Source organism: Copidosoma floridanum, unplaced genomic scaffold (genome assembly GCF_036245765.1).
Source record: "Copidosoma floridanum isolate Cflo_tuat_1 unplaced genomic scaffold, Cflo_Japanese_pri ptg000032l, whole genome shotgun sequence".
Lineage (NCBI taxonomy): Eukaryota > Metazoa > Arthropoda > Insecta > Hymenoptera > Encyrtidae > Copidosoma > Copidosoma floridanum.
Genome location: NW_028321909.1, coordinates 6,032,022 through 6,055,159, shown reverse-complemented (window position 1 = coordinate 6,055,159; position 23,138 = coordinate 6,032,022). Strand labels below are relative to the sequence as shown.

Below are 23,138 nucleotides of genomic sequence, written 5' to 3'. Positions count from 1 at the left end.
AAGGAACGAAAAAAATTTATCCCATCATTTCCCTTTTTTTTAAGCTGTGTTTGTTCACAATCACAATTACAATTTTTAATTGTATATTTTTAACTATTTATTTTAATTAAGTTATAAAATGAACGGTTTGCTGAAAAAATCTGTAACATACTGATTTTTTCCATGTACCTAAGACTGTGGACTAATAACATGGTACCATCATGAACTACAAATCTACTACCCCACCGTATTTACCCTCTTTTATGTGGCCTTGCATACTTTTTTTTTATACACAAAAAGTTCCTCGATCAATAAATTCTTCTCCCGCGAGCAATGAGATGTTCGCCTCGCTCCTTCTACATTTTATAGGAAGTATATATTACATGTGTTTATTTTGCTTTCTTTTTTAGGAGCATTTTTTTAAAGAATTACAAAGTGACATGTATATAGACTACTTTTTTTTAAAAATTACGTTAAATGAGCGTTTGAACGTTTTAACGTTGACTGTTAATCATCGTTGTAAAAAAAAAAAATAACTGCTATTGATACTCCCTTCTCAAAAACTAATAGTACATTGTATAAATTTCGGCTTGGTTCAACAGCTGAGCAAAAATAGCGAAGTGTGGGTAAAGTCAGCAACTGTTTTATTACTCCAGAGTTCAAAGGTTCTACAGCCAAAGCCAAACATGTATAAAAAATATTAACCGCAACAACCGACTTCTGATCAATTGTTTGCTCAATGAGTATATTGATTGCTAAGTAATCGAAGCGAGGAAAAACAAAAAAGTCGAATCGACGCTGGACTCGTCAGCCGATGCATCTTAGTCCCTCGCGTGGAAATTCACGTGCTCAGATGGCGGCACTAGTCAGCCAAGAGAGTACAAAATTATTATACAATGTGTACTGCACACGCGATGCGAGATGCACGCAAGCCACCTTTCAAAAGATAACAACAATAACTAAAACGAGCCGCTGTGTTGACTCTCGCGACGATGTTGAAATATTTTTCCCGGGGCCGAATGAACGGATCTCGTTTGTTTATCAGCCAGATAAGCGATGCGCTGAATATCCCACTGTTTCCCCGGCGTTCCGAACATTAATCGATATAAACCTCGAGGCTCCGTCAGAAAAACCGAGCACCAGTGAAGCCCCGCAGCAAGGATGCAACGTTGGAAAGTGGCGTTCCTACTGCTGTTTTTCGGCACAGCGAGCGGAGCGAGGGAAGGTAAGTGATTAACGGTATACGTGGATAAGGATGCGATTGTATTTATTTGCTGTTACGTAAACGCAGACAAGGCCCATTGGCGTGAGATCGCGGAGCAAGAGGTGCGGGACGCGTTGTCGTACACGTGGAATGTCAGGAGCGCGAAAAACGTGGTGGTGTTCGTCGGCGATGGCATGAGTCCCGATACCATAGTGGCCAGCAGGATCTACCGGGCCGGGGAGGGCAGTTACCTCGCATGGGAAAGGTTTCCCCACGTCGGTTTGCTCAAGGTACGCTGCTTTAACAACTTCCGGTGAGTCGTTCGTTCTTTATCGCTAAATGTATGTTCCACGGAAAATTGTATAAGGGATATGGTTTTTTCTTTTTTCAACTTGAATTATTCTTTTGCGACGATAAAAATTCTTTGGGAGTACGTTGGAATTATAAATAATTGGCTTCGCTTGAATTGCGTGCCACTTGTAACTGGAGCGATTTAATTGCTCCTGACTGGGCAGTTTTTCAAGCTGAGACTACGTTTTTTTTTTTGTTTTTTTTTTTTTAAATGTTGTTTCTCTAGACTTACAATACGGATAAACAAGCGCCGGATTCGGCGTCGACGGCCACGGCGTTGTTCGGTGGTGTCAAGACGAATTACAATACCCACGGGGTCGACGCCAATGTAGCGGTCGACGATTGCGAAGCTAGTCTTCTTCCCAGCAATCGGGTCGAGTCGATCGTCAGTTGGGCTCAGGAGGCGGGGAAAAGTACAGGTTACTACTTTGACTTGATCGGTCGATAACGTAGACTGGTTTTCATTCGCTCTCACGTTGTGCCTATATATACGCAGCCATACATGCCATACTGAGAGAAAAAAATAACAAAAATTTTATAGATCCAGTAAAATTACCATTCTGCACAGTAATGCAAAACCGTGCAAGTTGGTAAAAAAAGGGTACAGTTATTATTTTTAACAGTAATAGTTATTGTTTTAACAGTTAAAATTATGGCTCAAAAAGTAAAAATTACAATGCGGGAAAGTGAAATGTATTAAATCTTATTAATAACTGGGTTTATTAATAAATAAAAACTTTTGCTTTGTTTCACAATTTATTCCTTACTCTAAGTAAGGCTGACAGCTATTTCGGTAGTTACGACATTGTCAAAGGTTCGATATACACGACAACCTTTGACACTTACTTAGAGTAAGAAATAAATTTTGAAACAAAGCGAAAGTTTTTAATTATTCTTAATAATGATTTTAAATGTTTCTCCAACGTCCAAGCGAGAACTAGCGAGAACTCAGTTAATCTAGTAATTTTTACTATTCTAACCACAATTTTTACTATTAAAACAATAATTGTAACTATTAAAAGTAATAATTTTTTTCTTTTTTGCCAGCTTGCATCCGATTTACTGTGCAAAATGGTAACTTTTGCTGGAGTTTCTCTATAATTTTTATTATTTTTTTCTCTCAGTGTTAGAAAGAACAATAGAAGAACTCACCGGAATAAAAAAGGTCTGATTTTCGGTCTCACGATATAAAAAAATTTACTACGAAAAGGAACTTCTGTCAATTAAAATAAAAGGTTATTTTGATAAAGGAAATAAGTCTTTGTAAAAAAGTAACTCTAAAATAATCATAATTTTGTTGATTAGTGCTAGAAATGTAGCTTTCAGGTACCAAGTGTAAGAGATTGTGGAAAAGGTATTTTACTTGATTTTTCCACCCCAAATCACTTGCAAAAAAAAGGTTCACGATAAAATACGATGTTTATTTGATTCAAACAACAATTATTCGGTTTAAATTAAAATCAGCTTTTCGTTTTAACACGACACTTTTTTCAGTCTGAATTTGGTCCTATATGATGTAATTGGGATTAGAGTAAATTCTTCTGTATCGCAAAAACCGAGTCAATCCTCTTATAAATTGCAGAGCCAAAAATTTCCTTTCCTCCATTCAGGCGAATACTTATCAAAGTCTGAAAAATAATGTATGGTACAACATTGGTGATTTTTGCATGTTCTTTTTTTCCCTGATGTATTCATATACTTGGACCTTAAACTATTTCCGCTTCTCATCTGCATCGATCGGTCACTTGTAGTGAATTCCTTTCAATATTGTTATTGTTTGAACGCACCTGTGCTGTGAATACATCACTGCACTCGCTCGTTAGGATTCGTCACCACCACGAGAGTGACCCACGCAACACCAGCACCGCTTTACGCGAGTGGCTCAAACAGAAAATGGGAATGCGAGAGCATAATGCCCGAAAGTGCGAAAAATTGCAAAGACATTGCCAGGCAATTGGTCGAGGACGAGCCGGGAAGGAACATCAAGGTTTGTCGAGCTTTCCCTCATTAAGAGACCTGCACGAAAAAAAAAGTTGGTAGAAAGAAGCCTCAAATCGATTCATCGGCGATCTTACATTTGCACGTGTTAACGCAGGTGATAATGGGCGGCGGCAGGCAGGTGCTGCAGACGCACGTCAACGCCACGGAAGCGGACCCCATCGATACGTGGGCGTGCAAGCGCAAAGACGGCCGTAATTTGATTAGCGCGTGGGTGGCTGATAAAAAATCGAGGAAAGCCACGTTTAGCGTCGTGCAAACGAACGAGGAGCTGCGCAACGTTAATCACGGGAAGACCGAGTTTTTGCTCGGTGTATTTGCCAATGGACACTTGCCCATGGATTTCAAGCGAGACAAAGGCGACGGGGGCCAGCCGAGTCTCGAGGATATGACCATCGCAGCGATTAAGGTTTTAAGGAAGAACAGCGAGGGATTTTTGTTGGTGGTATGAAATTTTTTTTTTTTTTTTTTTCAGAAAAGTGTACTCAATTATTTACATTTAAGATTTGAGAAAAATTAATTTCATAAACTACCTGCCATCTCATAGTATTCAAATATTAAATATTCTATCAAAGGAACTGTTATTGTACTTCAGCTACTTATAACAATTTAACACTGGGATAGCCCTAGTCTTCAGGCTTTGCTAAATTCTCCGTCTCTTTTCATAGAACCTTTCGGGCACGCAAGATAACGACAAGCTTGGCGGGAAACAAACAGCAAAATACTCGTCGCGACGTCTCTTTGATATCTTCAGACGACAACTCTTATTTTCATGTTTTTTTTTTTTTTTTTTTTTTTCATCGATAAAGCTCAAAATAAGTGGTCGTTTAGTCAACGATGTATAGTGATAAAAAAAAAAAAAAAAAAAAAAAAAAAATACTTTACTAATGGTGGAACGAGGAAAATTTTTAAAAGTTCTGCGACACATTCGAGTGTCACGTGCACATGCTTATCGAGCCCCAGACGAGTTACAGACACTGCCCAGACACTCGTGTGTCACTTATTGCGTACCAGTATACATAGGTATATTAATTTTCATACGGGGTATAGACGGGTCGCGTACGCGACAATCTATACAATGGACAGCAACAGCTATGAGGATTTATCGAGCGCATGTTTACACGCAAGCTCATATCGGTATTGTTTTTTACATTATGTATAAACTTGCACTGATTATTACTAGAATTTCCCTGCGAGGACAGAAATGTATTCATGACTACAAGAAAAGTTGACACGAACGTCGTATCGAATATTTCCTCACTGCCCGATACCAACAAAATCTCGCGTCTCCGTACAATCGGGCAAATTTTAAGATTCAAAGGACGCCCACGACACTCGTAACAATGAGGCGCCCCAATGCGTTGATAATTAAAAAAAAACCTTCACCACATTAACCAGGTCGAGGGCGGACTGATCGACTTTGCCCATCACAGAGGCCACGCGGCCCAGGCACTTCTGGAGACGGTCCGACTGTCGGACGCGGTGAACGCCACTCTGCGGATGGTCGACCTCCAGGACACACTTGTCGTTGTGACTAGCGATCACACGCACTCCCTCGCTTTCAATGGCAACAGCCCGCGTGGCGCCAATATTCTAGGTAAGTTATGCCACTCGCGCGTGCGGGAGTGACGCAACGCGACACTTGTATATTATCTTATTGGACGGTCGTTTCTTCGAGATCGGGTGGCCCAATGACATACTTATAATTTTTGTTAAAAACCGTTTGAGTACGAATATTTGAATGATAAATTACCACAGGAGTGGCGGAGGTGTCAAAGTACGACCAAGTGCCATACACGACACTGACGTACGGAACGGGTGGGCCGAACAATTTGGCATACGAGGCGTACAACAATACTGCAGTGAGGCGTGATCCCACGAAGGAAAACACGACGGAGTTTACTTACAGCCAGCAGGCGACCGTCATCACTGACGAGGCTCACCACGGTGGCGGCGATGTGACCGTTTACGCAAGTGGTTAGTTAACCGATTTTTTTTTTTTTTTCATTCACACGTCCTTTTTTCACTGTATTCGTTGGCTGAGTAGTGATTTGAATGATTACCGCTTGATTGCAAAAATGTTGTAATCTCTTGCAGGTCTTGAATGATTGCATTTTTTTTGGTGATCCATATAGCATCAGTGTTGTTGACCATACAGATCTGTATGACTGTTTTGGATTATAGGACAGGAGATATAGCAAGAATACTAATTAAAGCATCACCTTATCATTGTTTTCGTTGATGTTTTAACACAAGCTTTTACCATTGATAAAATTAATGTTGCTTTTGAGATTTGAAATGGTACTTATGTCACAACACACTTCGTAATTATTTTTATGAAATCAAAATTATACTAGTGGTAGAAAATTGATAACCCCAGTGACAAAGCAAAAGTTACAACTGTGATTGCAAAATGTGTGCTTCGTGTTGAGCTTATCAAAAGTTATGAAATTTTTTTTCCGAGCCTATTTATAGAATGCATTTTTTATATGTTCAACTTATGTTGTTTAATCAGCACTTATGCTCCGTACACGTCAATCTACAAATTGCAGCAAATGACACGTTAATTCTAACTAATAGAAGCGTCTTACATGAATTGAGATACTTTACATCTTTTTATTACTTTATTTATAAAAAAGACTATGAAGATTTGTTGAGTCATTTTTTGAACAACAAGTAGAAGACCGAAGCCCGCGTTACAATTTTAAACCTTGAAAATTTTATGTTATTTTAATAATGACATTATTTCTGTAAAATTACAACTTACAACTAATTAGGTGAGATAGTAATGGGAGATAAACAAAAAATGTCCAGTATAGTAGAAGACAATAATTTTTTAATGATGTTTTTTTTTATATAACATAATGATATTGCGTGTATCACAAAGGCAACAGTAGTAATTAAACGCGCGCAAATAACTTAAGAAGCTACACTTAATCGACACGACTAAAAAAGACTACGCTATCGTGTATTATTATAGTTATCTCGTACCGCGTGCATCGTACTCTTTAACAATTAAGAGAAAGAAAATAAATATCATACGATGATAAACAGTGAGCGTCGAGCGACAATGTGCATGAAAAACGGTGTTTTTTTTTGTTTTTTGTTTTTTGTTTCACAGGTCCATACGCGCACTTGTTTCACACGACGCACGAGCAAAACTACGTGGCCTACGTTGTGGCCTACGCGGCGAAAATCGGCCCGTACGTCAATCACGGGTCCACCAAGTCACAGTGGAATCTGGTCTGGCTGGGTAGTCTGATCAGTTTGGTCATGACTTTTTTCGCCTATTACCAGCTATGACGGAATAAGAAGCGAGGACACGATCTGTTTTTTCACTCTCGACTATGTATGTATACGGCTCGCGAAAACATCAGTATTTTTCTCAACACTATCAATCGACTATCAGTTAAATAGGTCTTTCAACGTGATCTTGTAAAATTAAAACTTCAAAGCGTTGTTTTTCAACTATTAAAAGGCTATTTTTCATACTTTGTTACAAGACCTATTTATACGATGATCAATTAACAATAGCGAATAATCAAGACTTTTTACGCTGCAAAGTATCGCGTGACGCTTAATTTATACTTCTATCTCGCTGTCTACACTTTTTAAAATGTACACACCTGTCTGTAAAACCTTGTCAGAGTCCTGCGAGATTGGGGGGGGGGGGAAAGCGTAGAAACTTATCACCAAGCTATAACTGCGAGTACTATAATATTTATCATTTCACGTATTCGTTTAAATTTTCATTAATAAATGTACAAATTTGACGAATAAAAAATATAGAACAATGGTTGCAAAAACAAGAAACACTTTCTTCGTACGAAAAAAAAAAAAAAAAAAAAAAAAAATAGATACACCAAAACCTAACGAGAGACAAAATGTCTACAAAACGAGTCACATTATGCGTGAACGGAACATACAATATCATACACACATATATACCTCCGCATTCCTTATTTCCATCATCATATTCGCTATCAATTCACATCATTTCGTATGTATATTTACAAACAAGTGCACTAAAACGATTTTTATTCAGTCTTATATCGTAGAAGATAAAGTATCTTAACATAATTATCATTCGATTTCATCAGTCGAAGCTTAGAATACATCGTACAGTTGTAACCTTCGGGAGATTGCTTAAATGAAAGCCACTTCACTCATTGATTACCACGAGAAAGTTTCCTATCAGCCAAACAGCTTAGCCTTTCAACTCGTATTCGATGATCTGCTTCTTTTTTTTTTGTTTCTGTATTTCGGCGAAAGATGCGCGTCTTGGACCGGCTCCAAAACTAAGTTGTACCCGATCGAATATAGCTGATCATCCCGGAGGAGAGCCGGGAACAAATGTCCATCGACCCAGTTTCGAAGAGTCCCTCGCGGAGTACATACTCTTGGACGCAAAGTTTGACGGCCCATCAGTTGCGGTGACTGACGAAACTCGGAACGACGAGTTGCAATAGCGATGTTTGTCACACTCACATACGTATACTTTTGTGAAATTCGCTTGAACTCGGTGGGTGTCCATCGTTTTGGAACCCTCCATCGCTGGTAGGCGACCATTCGAGCGTTTTGTTCAGCGGACCCCGAGCTCAGGCAAATTAGTCAAGATAAAAAAAAAACTTAGGCTACGCAACTAAACGCATTTACATGGAAAAGACAAACATCGCTGAGCAAACAAAGAAGTTTTAGAGGAAAAAAAAAAAAAAAAAAAAAAAAGATCGAAAGCGCCACGGAGGAACTTGATAAATGTTACTCGAAGAGGGGGTGCACCGCTCACTCGACTTTCCTCCTCGTCCTGTCCGTCGTCCTGGCCCTCCTCTCCGCCACCTTGCACTTGACGTGGAAGACAATCTTCATCTTGACGTAGCCCATGGAGAGCAGCACCACCAGAAGGAAGATAAAACCAGGCGAGTACTTGCCGTAGACGAGGAGGCTGCAGAGCCCGAGCACCTGCAACCCGACGATGTAGGGCACGAGGTGGATGCAGGCCACCAGAAGGGCCGAGCCTTGCTTGGGCTTCTGCCTCGGGAATCCGCAGAGCTTTGCCTTTCTTCCCTCGGTGGGCCTGCAGCTGGTGTCTCTGGCTTTGCTGAGCTGGCTGCGGGGCTCGGGGGTTGTTACCAGGTGCGACCTCTTCTGGAGCTTGTGGAGGACCGCCCGGCAGAGGCTCGTGTACACGAAGAGGAACCGGTGCACTAGGCTCTGGACGATCAGGTTGAAGCAATGGTTGACCTTTTTCGACAGCGGGTGGGACTTTGAGTTCTCGAACGAGTACAGGAGGTACGGGAACAGGTTCAGGTTCTGACAGCAGTGCCGAATCTTCTGGGAGAAGAGTGACGGGGGACCGCTGTAAGTGCCGTCTGTAAAGAAAGAGTCGGCGTTCAGTGGGCACCGGAGAGAGAAAAAAAAAGTACCTGCTTTTTTTGAGATGAAATTAATAACGTTGTTTGTCGTACCTTTGAACATGTCTGAAACGCGTCTCACGAGCGTGTGGGCCTTCTTCATGGAGTTGCTCTCCTCTTGAATGAAGCTCGAGTTGGCCATCATTTTGCCGAGCGGGGGGGAGATAGCGGCCGAATTTTGTAACAAGTACTCGATTTAGAGTCTGTTATTCTCGGGCGCTTGCAGATTGAAAGAGACCTTGTCGCTGGGTGCAGTTATCAATTCTGAAAAAAACACGCGAGAGAAACGTGATAGTTGTTGATTGCTTTGCTTTCGACAGAGTGCAGTGATAAAATCATTTTTTTTTCTCTTATGTTCTTTTTTTTTTCAGTTTTATTTTTACAAGTGCATATCAACCGGTCGGGCAAAAAATTAATGACAAATAGCCAACTCATAAACGTACACTGCAAAAACAGCTAGCTTTTTAACTCGAACTGGTGGTGAAGTAGTCTGACAAAAGCAGCCACTGTGGAATTTGAGAAAAATAATATCAGATTTCCACACTGGTGCGTAGCAAATGTCTAAATGAAAAAAAAACGCCCCAGGTAGGATGAATTTTTTTTGAGTGAGCTGTTTCCTTATTGCACTTTTTAGTTTCCTGTTTCTTTTATCAGGTCATCTATATAATATGCTACTGGGCTGACTTTCAATAACATAACTTTTTTCTTTGAAGAAACGAATATAGCTTTACGAGACGCGGAGGAAGACGCTTTGTCAGCAAAAACATCCGCAAAAAGGAAGGAAAAAAAAAAAAAGTCCGCCTCGCGACAAGTTGTGCATTGGAGAGATGCAGGAGAGAGACCTTCTCTACATCCGTAATCACGTGACTGACAAGCACTTGGAAAAAAAAAAAATTGCGCAGTTAGCGATAACCTAAAGCACTGAGATTAAAGCTCTGGATAAAGAAAAAAAAAAAAAAAAAACATTAATCTGACTTTTGAGCTTAATTTGCAGTTTCATCGAGTTCAAATGGGACATTACGATAGCAAAAAGCGTCCTGACGATTACGTATTTTATATTCATGTTGAGTAATGTTGTCTAGCCGATACTTGATTATCGATCGGATGTACCTACATACTATTAGTTTTACTAAAAAAAAAAATTTTTTCTTTTAGTGCAAGTTACGTCGTTTTGAGCAATGGAAGCATTCCTTCTTATGTAAACTCTGTTATCAATCATACAATCATACATGTATATACAAATGATGAAATGTTTCAAAATAGCAGATAAGTCTTATTTAAAAGGCATCTTCACGTAGGAATTAAGAATATCTTGACTTTTATCGTAATAAACGATCATTTCACACTTTTTTTAACTCTTGACAAGTTAGTAATGAAAAAAATTAAATTTTTGTCTTTACTCTTGTACCATAGAAAGGTCAAGAAACAATTAAACAATCAATAGTAGGATAGTCCTTACATATAGTGACAGCGTGAACATTTCTCTGCAGCGTGAGGTCAACAAATCAATATTCCGTCCACAGAGTGTATAAGTATATCGTGCAAGTGTGTCAAGCATGTCAGGCGATGGAAAAGCGTTTTTCGTTAAAACAAAAGAAAAAAAAATTCAATACCAACGATAACATCAAAAATACGTACTGCATGTAGGGATGAAAAGCACGTGGCCGATGTCAATATCGGGCATTCCAATTGTTTCCTCCAAAGTACGGTCGATAGATTGACAAAACCTCAACATCAATGGAAAAAAAAAAAAAAGTCCTTCCACGGCCTCAATTTGATGTCTTCCGACGACAAAACGAGAGAAGAAAAAAAAACGGCGACCGATGCAATTGACGACAGAAAAAAAGCAGGGTTTTTTTTCCCAAATGCAAAACAACGAACAAATCGATTCGTCGTGTAGTATATATACGGCGTCTCTCCCTGGCGGTACCGTGTGTACGACTGAGCGGCGCTCGCGACGCGAATAAGTTCGTCAGCTCGCTATCCCTCAGCTTTAACCGGCTCCCCCTCTCTTCCACGCCTATCGTCGCACGTATGATTGCCAATGCACACACCCGAGCACAGCCGATATCGACCCCATGTATTCTTTGCGGAAAATAATTTTCACAAGTACTATCCAACTCGCCCTGCTCGCCGTCCACGAGGGTTGCTCGGGGTGTTGTGCGCAGTTGTAGGAGCCCGCGAGGAATTGTCTGCTCGGAGCTTATGTGTGGGTTGGGTGCTCCTCGGGAATATATGGATGGTAAACACCCTGTGCGCAGCCCCTGGACAGCTGACGGGCACTCTGTTGCTTTGATATGCCGCTAGAATTTTCTTTGGCCGAACTACTAGTTGGGAAAGCGTTTCGAGGTGAATCGATTAGGCGCAGGTGTTATCAGTCAATTTTTTTTATCAGCAACACCTAATTAAAAATAATGGGCTATATACGTGCAATGATATCATCCAACACTCGAGATAACAATATTATGAAAACCCACTTTTCGGACACTGTCACTATAACGTCGGTAGTATTGTATGCATTTTTATTGACGACTTCCATGCTCTGGGAGTTTACAAATCCCTCATCGGTAAAGATAATAGAAAAGGGCATGTTGCAACTACCTTTGACGCTCTGGTTTCTAATAGTAGTACCTACTGCCGCAAATCGGCTTACTTGTTAATTTTATCAACTAGCAAATCATTAGTCGTACAGCAGAGGCGCTCAAATTGGTATACTCATTGGTTCAAACATTCGTCAAACAAAAGAAAAAATATTCTCCCTTTTTTCGCTTTTTTTGTATTTCGTAAGTTCCAAATAAACTTTTCGGAGCAAACTCAAATAGAAAAATCGGACTCGGTCAACGCAAAGCGTCCACAACAGATAAACGGAATGGAAATAAAAAGTAAGTATCACTCACCATTAGTATCGTGAAAATTGTCGTAGAAATATCTGGCAACTATGAAGTCAGATGAGCTCCGAAACGACCGACTCGCCGTCCAGACTCCCACGCACGTAACAATAATAGAAAGAGAAAAGAAAAAACTCGGGGTAGGAAAGAACCGTGTGCCCTCGTCTCCTCTAACTGTACTTCTTGTAGAGGTTAAATACAGCGGGAAACTCGCAGAACATGCCCATATTACACAAGACTCGTTTTTTTTTCTTCCCCCGGACAAGGTGAACTTGTCACCTCGAAGTGCTGGACAAAAACTGAGTTAAGTACTCACTCCGTGCACGGACGGACAAACGACCAAGACTGAGCGAGGGAGACACGCGGACTCGTATTATATGTTTTAACGGCAGTGCGGGCTACTATAGTGATGCCCTCGTGCCGGTGTGTTCGACTGACGCTCCGTCGTACGTATAGTCGTGAGCGCCGGGATGCTCGTGTGGGTGAAGGAAGACACGCTTTGGGAAACGAAAGTAGGGAGAGAAGACGGACATCAGGAGGGGAACGCGGTAACCGGCTGTCGAGTTCCCTTTGTATTTATTGTCATATACCTACTTATTGATAAGCACAATAACTTTGTGATTCTACGGCAGGATGATGCGGACGTTTTCCAAGATCTTCACAGGGTAATTTTGTTTTGCGTGTCGTTTGCGCATTGCCCATGTATTGTTTACTTCGCTGTCGACGATACAATTTGTTCGGTGAAAAATCATTTGGACATGGCTATTGGAGGTGCGTTTGGTGTTCCATTAAATGTTCTATTTACAGAGACGAATATTCAAAGTGATAAATACTAATTAAATAAAATTGAAATTGAGGACAAACTTGTACAGAAATACAATACTACAAAATCATTATTTCAACAAAAGCATTACAATAAGCTGAAAAAAAATTTATTTAAAGTTTACGATACAAAGTTATAATTTTAAGTACTTAAAAGTAAAAAAAAGTGCCTTTTTTGGGTGCGATTGTATTGTATAACAAATTACCTAATGTCACGAAAGGCATTCAACTAAGAATTTACCACCCAAACTTTGTCTTTCAAGTTTTTGGTTTATTTTATACATTCAGTTCTACGTACAGGTATACTATACCTTTGTAAGATGTTTATTAAGAATTATTACATCACATCTGATGTGACAGAATACATTGAATAATAATAATTATTGGTATTTAAATCAGTTCTCAAAATATTTATCCTAAATTTATAGGAGAAAAATAGCGTTTTATCTTGCATCCATAAATACGAGCGGATGCACAGGCGGATGTAACAGATTGTACAAAACAGATTTTTGGTCACTTGCAATATCGCGAATGTTATTAAAGTTTACATCTGTCTGGCTACTGAATTATTAAAAAATCCAAAAACCGCTCGGCAGTTGATTTACAATGTTTATGATGATTTGGAAAAAAAAAAAATCTGAGATAAATTGTTGACCCACTTTTCGGCTGATAAGTTTTATTTTGTTTTTACAATATCCAGAGAACATCGAAGCCATGTGATTATTTGTAGTTCTGAATTTTCATAACAGTTAACGCCCAATTAATGCTCGAGCCGAGAACTACTAGCGTAAAACTTTACGAGAAGTCATTGGAAGTGCATCTTACACTCGCTGACACGGGGCATTGCTGTCTGTTGTGGTAAGTGGAACGTAACGTAATGAGCGCAAAAAGAATGGGACTGTTGGGTCGCGACCACAGCCTAGAGGTATATTCTATCGGAGGCTTGCAACATGTGTACTTTAATGTATTACTTTACAAATTGCGGGGACTGTATACGAGGTGTTGCGGAAAAACCATTGCCGGAGCACCACTGCCCCCTTCCCTTTTTTTTTTTTTTCTTCTGTTCCTCTTTAAAGTGCAACGTGACGAGTGCAAAGTGGATGTACTATATCGATTAGGCGATGATTTTATCAGATCGTCGTCAGAAACGTGCGATTTTTAAGATTTCGGGTGGTCGAGCAACATTTACAACTTACATAATCGATTGATAAAGCTCGAGTATTTTGGAAGACCGAGCAGATTAGATAGTTACGTTATAGGCGTAAAAAAATTTAGTATTGGTGTAGGTGCATGTGCACCGTCTGAAAATAAAATTTATTATTAATCTAAAACTACAATTCGCCAATAAAGTGTACATTGATACTATCCAGTCTATTGTACAACTTTGGCTTTTCCGATTAATCACGACCTGACATATAAGTATTGTATAATACTCTTAAAGTACAATTATGTTATTGTTTGATTGTTATACGTGGAAATTCCCTCTCCAGAACCACATCAAATTTGATCTCAAACATAAAAAAAAAAAAAAGAAAAAAAAAATCACAATCAAAATGCATGCCCAAATATAGGCTCATTCCCAATATCAATTTATGAAAAATCTAAAAAAATTATAAAACTAAAAGTTACAATTACTTATAAAAAGACTGTTAAACGGTAAACTGGCATTATAGGAGTTCTACATTACGTTACATCTTATTCTTGATAATGATAACGTTAACCATACACCAGTGGTTAGATGTATAATGAAATTTGTTAAAATTAACAAACAATTTTTTAGAAAATTCGGTTACATGTTCATCGCCTTTACAGAACGAGAATATCAAATTCGTACAGAAAAAGCGGAAAGATCGGGAAAGGAAAAACACAATCTCGGAAAAGGCAGACGTGATCTTTCGCACGGACATAACACGCTCACGAGCTTTCGACGTACAAAAGCGTAAAACCTCGAGCGTGGGCCAAGAATAAGGCACAGTGCTATCGAGATGTACTTATTACTTTCTCTTTTGCTCTCTGTCTGTCCACTCTGGAAATTCACGATAACAACGGAGAGACTATAAGAGCCGAGCTTTATCTGGCGCGTCACCTCTTTCTCGGCACGTGCATTTTCGCATTTTTCCTCCGTCTATCGTCCGTCTGTCTGTCTGTTTGTCGGTCATCATCCACGCCGTTTTGATTACTTCGCATGAGATGGGAAAAACCTGAAACCGGTGATTACAAGATCAACGTTTCTGTGTCATCTCCTTTTTTTTCATATATAATACCTCGTCTGCACCGCAAGTCGAGCTTCAATAATTCGAGGCTTGCCCCCGGAAAAGTTATATCTTCTTTAATAGTCGGACTTGACAGCAAGTACGAGCATTGCTGAAGTTTGTACAAAGTACTAGAAAGAAATGTAATTTTTTTTTTTCACGTTACGGAACAAAAAAACCAAGAAAACCGATCTCTGTTACACAACGACGGGCACAATTTTCCCGACAGCCGTCTCGGAAATTTTCCTCGTTCCAGAATTTCGATTCAAATTAAATTTATCTTTGAATTTGAAAAATGCCCATCTTCGTTACTCAAGTGAACATTTACAACTAGTTTCGATTGCAACAAATTTATCGATGTTAATCACAGAAAATACTTTTTCTTCTAAAATAAACATAAATTTTTTCTGCCTCTATACCGTGTGTCAACACGTATCGAATCACATCTCGATCACGTCTCCGCGGCGTGACAACACGCGCGAGTCTGTTTACATTTGGCGCTGTCCTGTAAAAATCACAACCACCGAGCCGATATCAAAGTTGCGGAACTATTTTCAGACCGAAGCCGCAAAACAGTGATTCAAATGAAAAAGATCGAATCGTGACGTAACGTTGTACATTTTGCAATATTTTTGAGGAAAAAATTCTGCCTCTCCAACATAAAACATACACGCCACGTACTGTCCGAGTGCAAGGCGTGTTATTTTTTTGCGCACGCCGATCTAGACGAGCGGGGTGGCCACGTGATTCAACATGAACTTCGCGACCCGCAAGAGTGGAGGAAGTTGCACGAGACTCTGTCGGTTTTTGTATCGTACTTACACGTGTCCCGGAGCTTCTGTGGAAAATCCCTCGTGCGGACGAAGATGGAGAGAGAGAGAGAGTCTAATCGTTTTTATTTGTTGCAGACGCACGAGTTGCACGCGTGTTCCTCATGCTAATCGTGCCTTTTTACCCGTAATTTAAAGGCAATCGGCCATTCAAAGTACTCCAAGCGCATTTTGTACCAGGTTGGAGCCAAAAAACGAGTTTGGCTCAAAATGCAGTTGAAACAAGCAAGATAATTAGAAAAGCTATACATGGCCACGCCGGGAATAACCTTGGACACGGGAGATTTACTTTGGAGGAGCAGCTGGAGATGCGCAAGTGCAAATGTACCGCTGACAGTGGAAGCATCAGTTCTCGTTGCGAGCCGGCTTTGAGGGTGCATCTCTCAAAGTCTCGGGTGGCCTGTGTTTACTCTGTCAAGCGATGAACTACCGCGGCTTTTTTAATCACCAGAACACCAAAAAAGATATTTTTGTGGACCGTTGTCAAAATAAATAATTTTTACAACCATCCCTATGACTTGAGAAAATTCCTCGAGTTTGTAAAAAAACCACCGGTTCATCGTTGCGGTGTTTACTTTTGATTTAAATTGCGCAGAAAAAATGCAAAGACGCGACCGAAGCATAAAAGATATGGATGGCATAAGTACGAGGAGTTGAAATATTAAATGAACTTGCATTGCGAACGACATAGAAAGCGTAAGTAGAAAAAAAATAGGATCCAAGAGACGTGGCTCTGCGCCACCGAAGTATAAGGTACTTGGAATAGAGATGGTAAGTATTAAGATTCAGCTGTCGTCGATTTTTTCGCAAGCCAGCGGTGCACGGGATGCATACAAAGGACGAGATTGAGTCCGCCTAAAAATACACAACGGGGGCTCTCCGTTCCCCGCGACTCACGTGCTGACAGCGGCTGCGTCGGTGTAATTAGCGTAACGTCAAGTGTTACGGTTCATTGGTTTTCTTTCTTTTGGTTCGGGAGATGTTTCGAGTCTCCGATGTAAGATATCGACTTGACAATATGTATGTACCAGGGCCTTATTTTTTAAAGGTGAAGGATCCCGTAAATGTTTGCCGAAACTTAGACTTTGCAATCTTAAAGCTGTGTTTGTTTATCTTGTAATAATTCGATGCACTGCTGATTTCATCAATTATTTCTTTGTACATTGCCATTGGATGAAAAAACGATAACGAATCGTACGATCCAGAGACGAAATAACGTCACATCTAATCGGAAAATCTGTCGAAAAATAAGGATCATTGTGTTTATTTTTTTTAATTATTAAAGACATCGTGCGTTTTATTTTGAAATAATTTCAATCTCCTTCGATAACAATCTTTTTTGAAACAATTTTAATGTTACTAATTGAGCCCTTCCAACCAGAAAACTGAATGGAGAAATAATTTCTGTAATTGCTAGCGGTTTGAGATACGACTTATGTCATAACCAAGCAGTAAGGAAGTAGGAACTTGGATTACAGTTTTTTTAGAGACTCTTCTGATTTTCAAACACCAGATAATTTTCAAGAAAAATGAGCTATATTTTGAGTTAAAACAAGTAAAGAAATATATTACGAAATCGCAAGTCATTAGATTCGATAATTCTACTGCACTACACTACATTATCATGTGCTCACTGAAGTATTCAATTCTAGATGTCGAAAGGCTGTCCAAAAAAATTCCTGCCAATCTATTAGTATGCTACTTCCTCCAAGTCTTACTGTTACATAAACTTTTTTGCAATTTATCTTTCATTATATATGCTATTTTGTTACTTTGACAAGTATGTTTTGAACTTCGGAAATCGAAAAGTAAAAATAAAATTAAACGATTGACCAAAATTTTATTATTACGACAGTACAAGGAAGTACCAGAAGTGATTATTATAAGATTCGAATAGTCGGGTGAAATCAGAGGAACGACCACTAATTTTACACGCACAAAGACGGAAAAAAATAACAATGTATACTTCGTTGCAAGACTCCATTAAAATGTCGCAAAAGCAGCAAACGCTCTGATATTAATCCTAGTAGATACTTGATATATTTTGGCCTAAGTCACTCCACAGAATTTTTAAAGCATAAGCCTAATCCATACGAGACCTCACGTATTGTAAGTACATATATAAAAGGGGAAAATACAAAGGAGTCACGTATATGGGACCAAGCCCCCTGTCTCTCTCTCTCTTTCTTTTTTGCTCTTGCTGGAACACTCATATTAGTATAAGTATACGAAGAAGCACGTTCCGATCACGTGCACAGCGCAAAATCCCAGGCCACTCTCATCATACCCATGCATACTCCCAAGTATGCGAAGGCGGACACGCTTTTAACGCTTGTTACACATTGCGCTATTTCAGGCAATTTCTCGTGATTTCCCTCTCGATGCTTATTTCGGGTCTGATAGCATAATTTTCAGTCCAAAAGTCTTACACAGGTATAAAATGTAGTATTTTGTTTAATTAGGAAAAATTAGGTTCACACATAAAAACCATTCCTCGTAGGGTCATAAATTTTTCTCCCCTAACATCAATTTGACCATTTTTCTTTTTCTTTTCTTCAGTATCTTAAAAACTCTTCGTGGGGCTCTCACACGTACGGGCTTATACTAGAAATCCACTTAAGCTCCAGAACATTTGCTCTTCTCTATACAAACGAGCTTAAATGGTTTAACAACCTCGTTTTCAGGTTACGTATATATAAATATGTACTATGCTAGTGCGTCAAACTCTTTACTAATGGCATTATGCGTTTGTTACCACCAACAGAGCAGAGTAGGGACACTTGGACTTACAGACTTTGCAGAAAAATAGCCGATAAAGGATGGGTTTCTAATTTTTTATGAAAATCGTAACAACTTTACTTTGCTTTTGAAAATGCAGGAAAGCAGTTTATTAACGAATTGTCTCGAGTGAACATTTTTAAAAGTGATGCGGAACTCTTGCAACTACTAAACAACTTGATGAATGAATTCCAAGGTCGACCATATTTTAATACGGCTCATGTTCGCCGTTAGTACGATATGTAATAAGCTACAAAAACATCATCACCGAGAAACTCTACTTATTAATCTACAGACACTTTAGTTCTAGATCATTCTCCCCTGTGTGCTCTCATAAATTCGAGTTAATCCAGTGGTGTTCTCGTAGGCACATATGCCGTTCCAACGTACCTCTTATCATTGAATGGCGGGTATCTAGTCTGCCTTTATTTTCCATCGATTCGTGCTGCAGTAGTATTTTCCATGAACAAAAATACCTTCCCATCACATCGAGGCGATTCAATCAGAGGGAAAAGATAAATTGGTTTCAGGGTTACACGAGATTCTTTTATTTCTCCCGTTCGTCGTTATTTTTGCGCGCAATAAGACTGCGTCGGCTTGCATAACGTTCCGTTGAACTCTGATATAATTGAGACCAGCCACACAAAAAGATGAAAAGAGGATAAGGAGACTTAAACAGATAAAATGGATTGGAAGAACTTACGTTGTGTTTATCATTGATTTTTTTTTTTTTTTTGTGTCCTTGTTCATGATTTCTTTTAGATTTTTATTTGTACGAGGATGAGACTGCATTGGTTATTGTTTTTCTCTCATAGTTGTACAAAAAACAAATACGAGTTTGTACTATATTTAACGGTAAGAAAGATTTCTTGCATGGTATTTTCCTTCGAGAAAAATTTTACGAATATCATGATTAACAAACCGAGTACATATTTATGTTTTTATCGTTTTCAAATTTTTGAGCTGTTTTATTATATTGAGTTTTTATTGGCACGTTAGGATATTTTTACCTGGTTTTTACTAAATAAGTATTATAAAAACGTTACTAAATACATTTTTTTGTGCAAATAAGATATGAGGCTTGTGATTTGAATATAAATTTTAATTATTTTAATCTAGACAAATTATAATATGAAAAATATAACTTAGAAAAAGACGTAATAAAATTCCCTAAGTACAAGTAAAGATACAGTTCATTAAGGAAACCAACGGTTACCATCTTTAGTTCACCTGATCATTAGATGGAAATAAATCAACCTTTAAACTACCTATACTCTTCTACGTGCTGTGATACAACATATTCGAGAATGTAACAACACAATTAATTTTAGCGCCAGTTATATCATACCCATTTATCGTAAGTACGCGTGCGCTGCTACTGAAACAAAAAAAACGAAGCAGAAGTAATAATTGACTATGTACATAAACACTGCATGGAGAATATACAGATATTCGTTAGGCTCTTATGCCCCTTTCTATGCCATGTTCTGTGTATATTTAGTTAAAATGGTAAAAGCCATAAAAAAATCAGACTCAAATTGTCTTTTTTATAATTACTCTTAATTGATTTAAAAATATCTAATTACACATCTTAAAATTAAAAGTTGTTAAATTTAAAGAATCAAGATATTTAAATTAATCAAATATATGAATACATTCTTTATCAAATCCTAAATTTTTATTGTATTATATAATTCAATTTGTTTTTCTTACAATTACTGTCCATCCGTGTGGATTGAACGATAACGCTGGGATGCGATTGAAGTCCAGCAGTATTAATTTAAATTCCAATTTTTGTTGCATCACTACATGTGCATCATCTCACAGTCAGTAAAAGGACGCAAAGCCTATATATACATACGTAATAATAGATCAAATAAATAATGTTTTTTAATTTTATCTTAAAAGCACGTTGGACATCAGTTTTCTATTTGTTAAAAAAAAATCTAATCATCTTTAACTATTGTAATTTTTGAATAAAAAAAATTATACTTCACATACCAGGTACAATTATGTAGAAAGTAATAAACTAATCATATGGTAAGTTTTATTGATGTCATGGTAGTTATTCATCAACTCTAGGTTTTTATTTTCATTTTAGAAAAGAGTTTAATTATAGATGGAAAAAACGACGTATCTAGTAATTTGTGTCATTCAAAACACGCAAAGTATAGCAGACATACTGCTTATTATCAATTTCAGTTTAAATGACTCGGAACCATAATAAGCAGGCGGTTTCTGATAAACAGTCTGCATGTTCCTTCAATTCTTTTAGATAAATGTTTTTAAACACAACACATTACTTTCCGTTATCGTCGTAATGTCACTTGTGCTATACCGGACGATCCTAATCGATCGATAATGTGATCTAATTTTTTTTCGAAGTGTCTAAATTAGAGTTGTTTTGACGGGAGCTTGTAACGATAGAGCTCGTTACTATAATAGTATTTCTAAAAAAAGAGCTTTATCATTCAAGGTTTATCACATGTCTTCATACGTCAATTCGATTAGATTTTTTTACTTAGATTAACCTTTAAAGTATTGCGTATTTGTTTTTTCACTTTTTTGCTCATTTCTCTTTCTCTTGTCTTTCTTACATTTTGTTTTTAATGTAAAAATTAGAAGTAACATAGTATCTGATCGACATGTTTATGAATGAATAGACTTTTTTACTACGTTAGTTTACGATTCAAAGTATAGATTTCGATAAGTCTTGTCTTGTGTGTCACAAATTAATCGCAATTTAATCTCATTGACACACTTTGCCCACTTACAATGATAATATAGTCGTATATACGTGTATAGGCGGATTTAAAAAATATTATAGGTTCACGTGAGAGTTTCTTCTTATTGTATGAAATGAAATGTTGACGATTAGGAGTATGGATTGAAGATCAGATAAATTACTGAGCAATGTTCGATTATTTTCTCATTAACAGTCTCGAAAATCACAAGTGATAACAGCAAAACTGTACAGTTCTGTATGCGATCATTGTCACCGTCGAAGCTGTGCGAAGAAATGTAGCTCTGCACATTTCTAGTAGTTTGAGAAATATTGCTGAAATTTATAAAATTTTATGATGGTATGCCAATTCATCTGTGTTTCTCAACTATAAAACTCTGTACAATTTACCAATAAAGGTCTTAAAGGTCTTACAGTAAAGTTATTTATTAATTTTGGGTTGAATACTACCTTTTTTGACCAATGATATATATATATATATATATATATATATATATATATATATTTTTTTTTTACTATATAATAATCCTACAAGTCCTTAAAGGTTACAGCTATGCACCATTACGTTAAATATTGAATTGTAATTCACGCTTCACCTGAAGTATGAACTTATTTATCAAACTAATTGTAATTAAGCTGGAGTTAAATTATAAAATAAATCAAATAGACAAAAAAGAGTAATTTTTTTTCGTATTCCATTTCATAAAATGCAACAGAAAACTGGTGATAATGTATAGCTAATATGAAGTTCAAAATTAATGTCTAATTTAATCAAAACTTATTGATATTCAATCAATGACATTAAATAAAATTCAAAATAATCCAAGCAATTATTTTCACACTGCGTGAAATAACAATACGTATTCTTTCATGACATTCGTTCGTAAAGTCATAAGTACACCCATATCGTTGTTGGCAACGTCAAAAAAAAATAAAATAAAATAAAAATTAATCAATAAATAAAAGACCACATCAACTATAAGTAACTTGAAAGGATCCGAGATCCGTCATTTTCGACTCAACTCTTTGAAACCTTCTTCGAGATCAATTAAGTGTCATTACCCCGAGACGGACAGAACCACGATTCCTTCCCATGTATACGTGTATTTATCAGAACACGAACAAAAAATAACTCCGCCAGTGCGGTCAATAAAAATCCATCCCACCGGTCGTGCAGAGGTAGCGATGCATGTAATGCAATTGAAGGCAGACAACACGTGTTTTTGCACTACCGAAGCTTCCCAGACTCTCGCACGCACTTACTATTTTCTTCTTCGTATCGTCTGTCGTAAAAGGCAAAACGTGTGCGAGTCGTGTGGTATACAGTGCAGTCGTGGATGGTAAGTATAGGGTTTGCAATTTTTGTCGCCACCGACAACCTGTCTCTGATACGTACAAGTGGACTCGTACACTCGTGGAAGATATCTATCGTCGCTCGAGATATTCAATTGCCAGATTATATTTACGATATCGATCTTTTACACTAAATCGTAAATTTTGCTTCAACACGTGGCGAATAAAAAACATCGTCACCCATAATTATGCAATGGAGGCCAGTTTTGTAGTCCTCCACCCTTGTACACACATATATCTTTCAAAAGCTCCATCTTAAGCCTTTAGCTGCAGTGTAATGTATCGTCGCGTGTTTGCGTGTGGTGATGCGTCGACAACTGCTCGGCAGGTCGACGTACGACAAGCCAACTCTTAGCGGCCCTGAAATACCCACGACTATTTTTTGTCGCGTCCCCTTTCCTCTTTTTGTCGCGCTCTTTTCTTCTCGTTCGCGATTTTCTCGACTTGACAAGACTTGACAAACAATATACACTACACGGAGCACCACGAGCCAGGCACGTGATATCGTTAGTTGAAACGTTACGTTTGG

At 38.1% G+C, this 23,138-nt stretch overlaps 2 protein-coding genes across 3 annotated transcripts; one reads left to right on the top strand and one right to left on the bottom strand.

Moving 5' to 3' along the window:
• Window positions 1-1,008: 1,008 nt before the first annotated feature.
• On the top strand, window positions 1,009-7,200 carry LOC106639389 (alkaline phosphatase). Its single transcript, XM_014352988.3, has 8 exons — window positions 1,009-1,204; window positions 1,271-1,473; window positions 1,761-1,953; window positions 3,358-3,521; window positions 3,630-3,977; window positions 4,931-5,129; window positions 5,291-5,509; window positions 6,654-7,200. Exons 1-8 carry the CDS (start codon window positions 1,141-1,143, stop codon window positions 6,833-6,835), a joined length of 1,572 nt encoding a protein of 523 aa, XP_014208474.2. The 5' UTR covers window positions 1,009-1,140; the 3' UTR covers window positions 6,836-7,200.
• Window positions 6,855-12,210, bottom strand: LOC106639390 (uncharacterized). Of its 2 annotated transcripts, none has more exons than XM_014352989.2 (3): window positions 11,841-12,210; window positions 8,998-9,207; window positions 6,855-8,901 (listed from the first exon to the last, which is right to left on the bottom strand). In XM_014352989.2, the coding sequence occupies exons 2-3, from the start codon at window positions 9,086-9,088 to the stop codon at window positions 8,315-8,317; spliced, it is 678 nt and encodes a 225-aa protein (XP_014208475.2). In that variant the 5' UTR covers window positions 9,089-9,207; window positions 11,841-12,210; the 3' UTR covers window positions 6,855-8,314. The 2 variants fall into 2 exon arrangements, with proteins under 2 accessions (XP_014208475.2, XP_014208476.2); XM_014352990.2 differs by lacking the exon at window positions 11,841-12,210 and adding an exon at window positions 10,582-11,263.
• Between the last annotated feature and the right edge of the window lie 10,928 nt (window positions 12,211-23,138).

Coding starts and splice junctions, on each gene's coding strand:
- LOC106639389 (XM_014352988.3), top strand. CDS start 1,141: ATGCAACGTTGGAAAGTGGCGTTCCTACTGCTGTTTTTCGGCACAGCG. Junction 3,522..3,629: donor AGCCGGGAAGGAACATCAAG/GTTTGTCGAGCT, acceptor GTGTTAACGCAG/GTGATAATGGGCGGCGGCAG. Junction 3,978..4,930: donor GCGAGGGATTTTTGTTGGTG/GTATGAAATTTT, acceptor CACATTAACCAG/GTCGAGGGCGGACTGATCGA.
- LOC106639390 (XM_014352989.2), bottom strand. CDS start 9,088: ATGATGGCCAACTCGAGCTTCATTCAAGAGGAGAGCAACTCCATGAAG. Junction 8,902..8,997: donor CGTTTCAGACATGTTCAAAG/GTACGACAAACA, acceptor CTTTCTTTACAG/ACGGCACTTACAGCGGTCCC.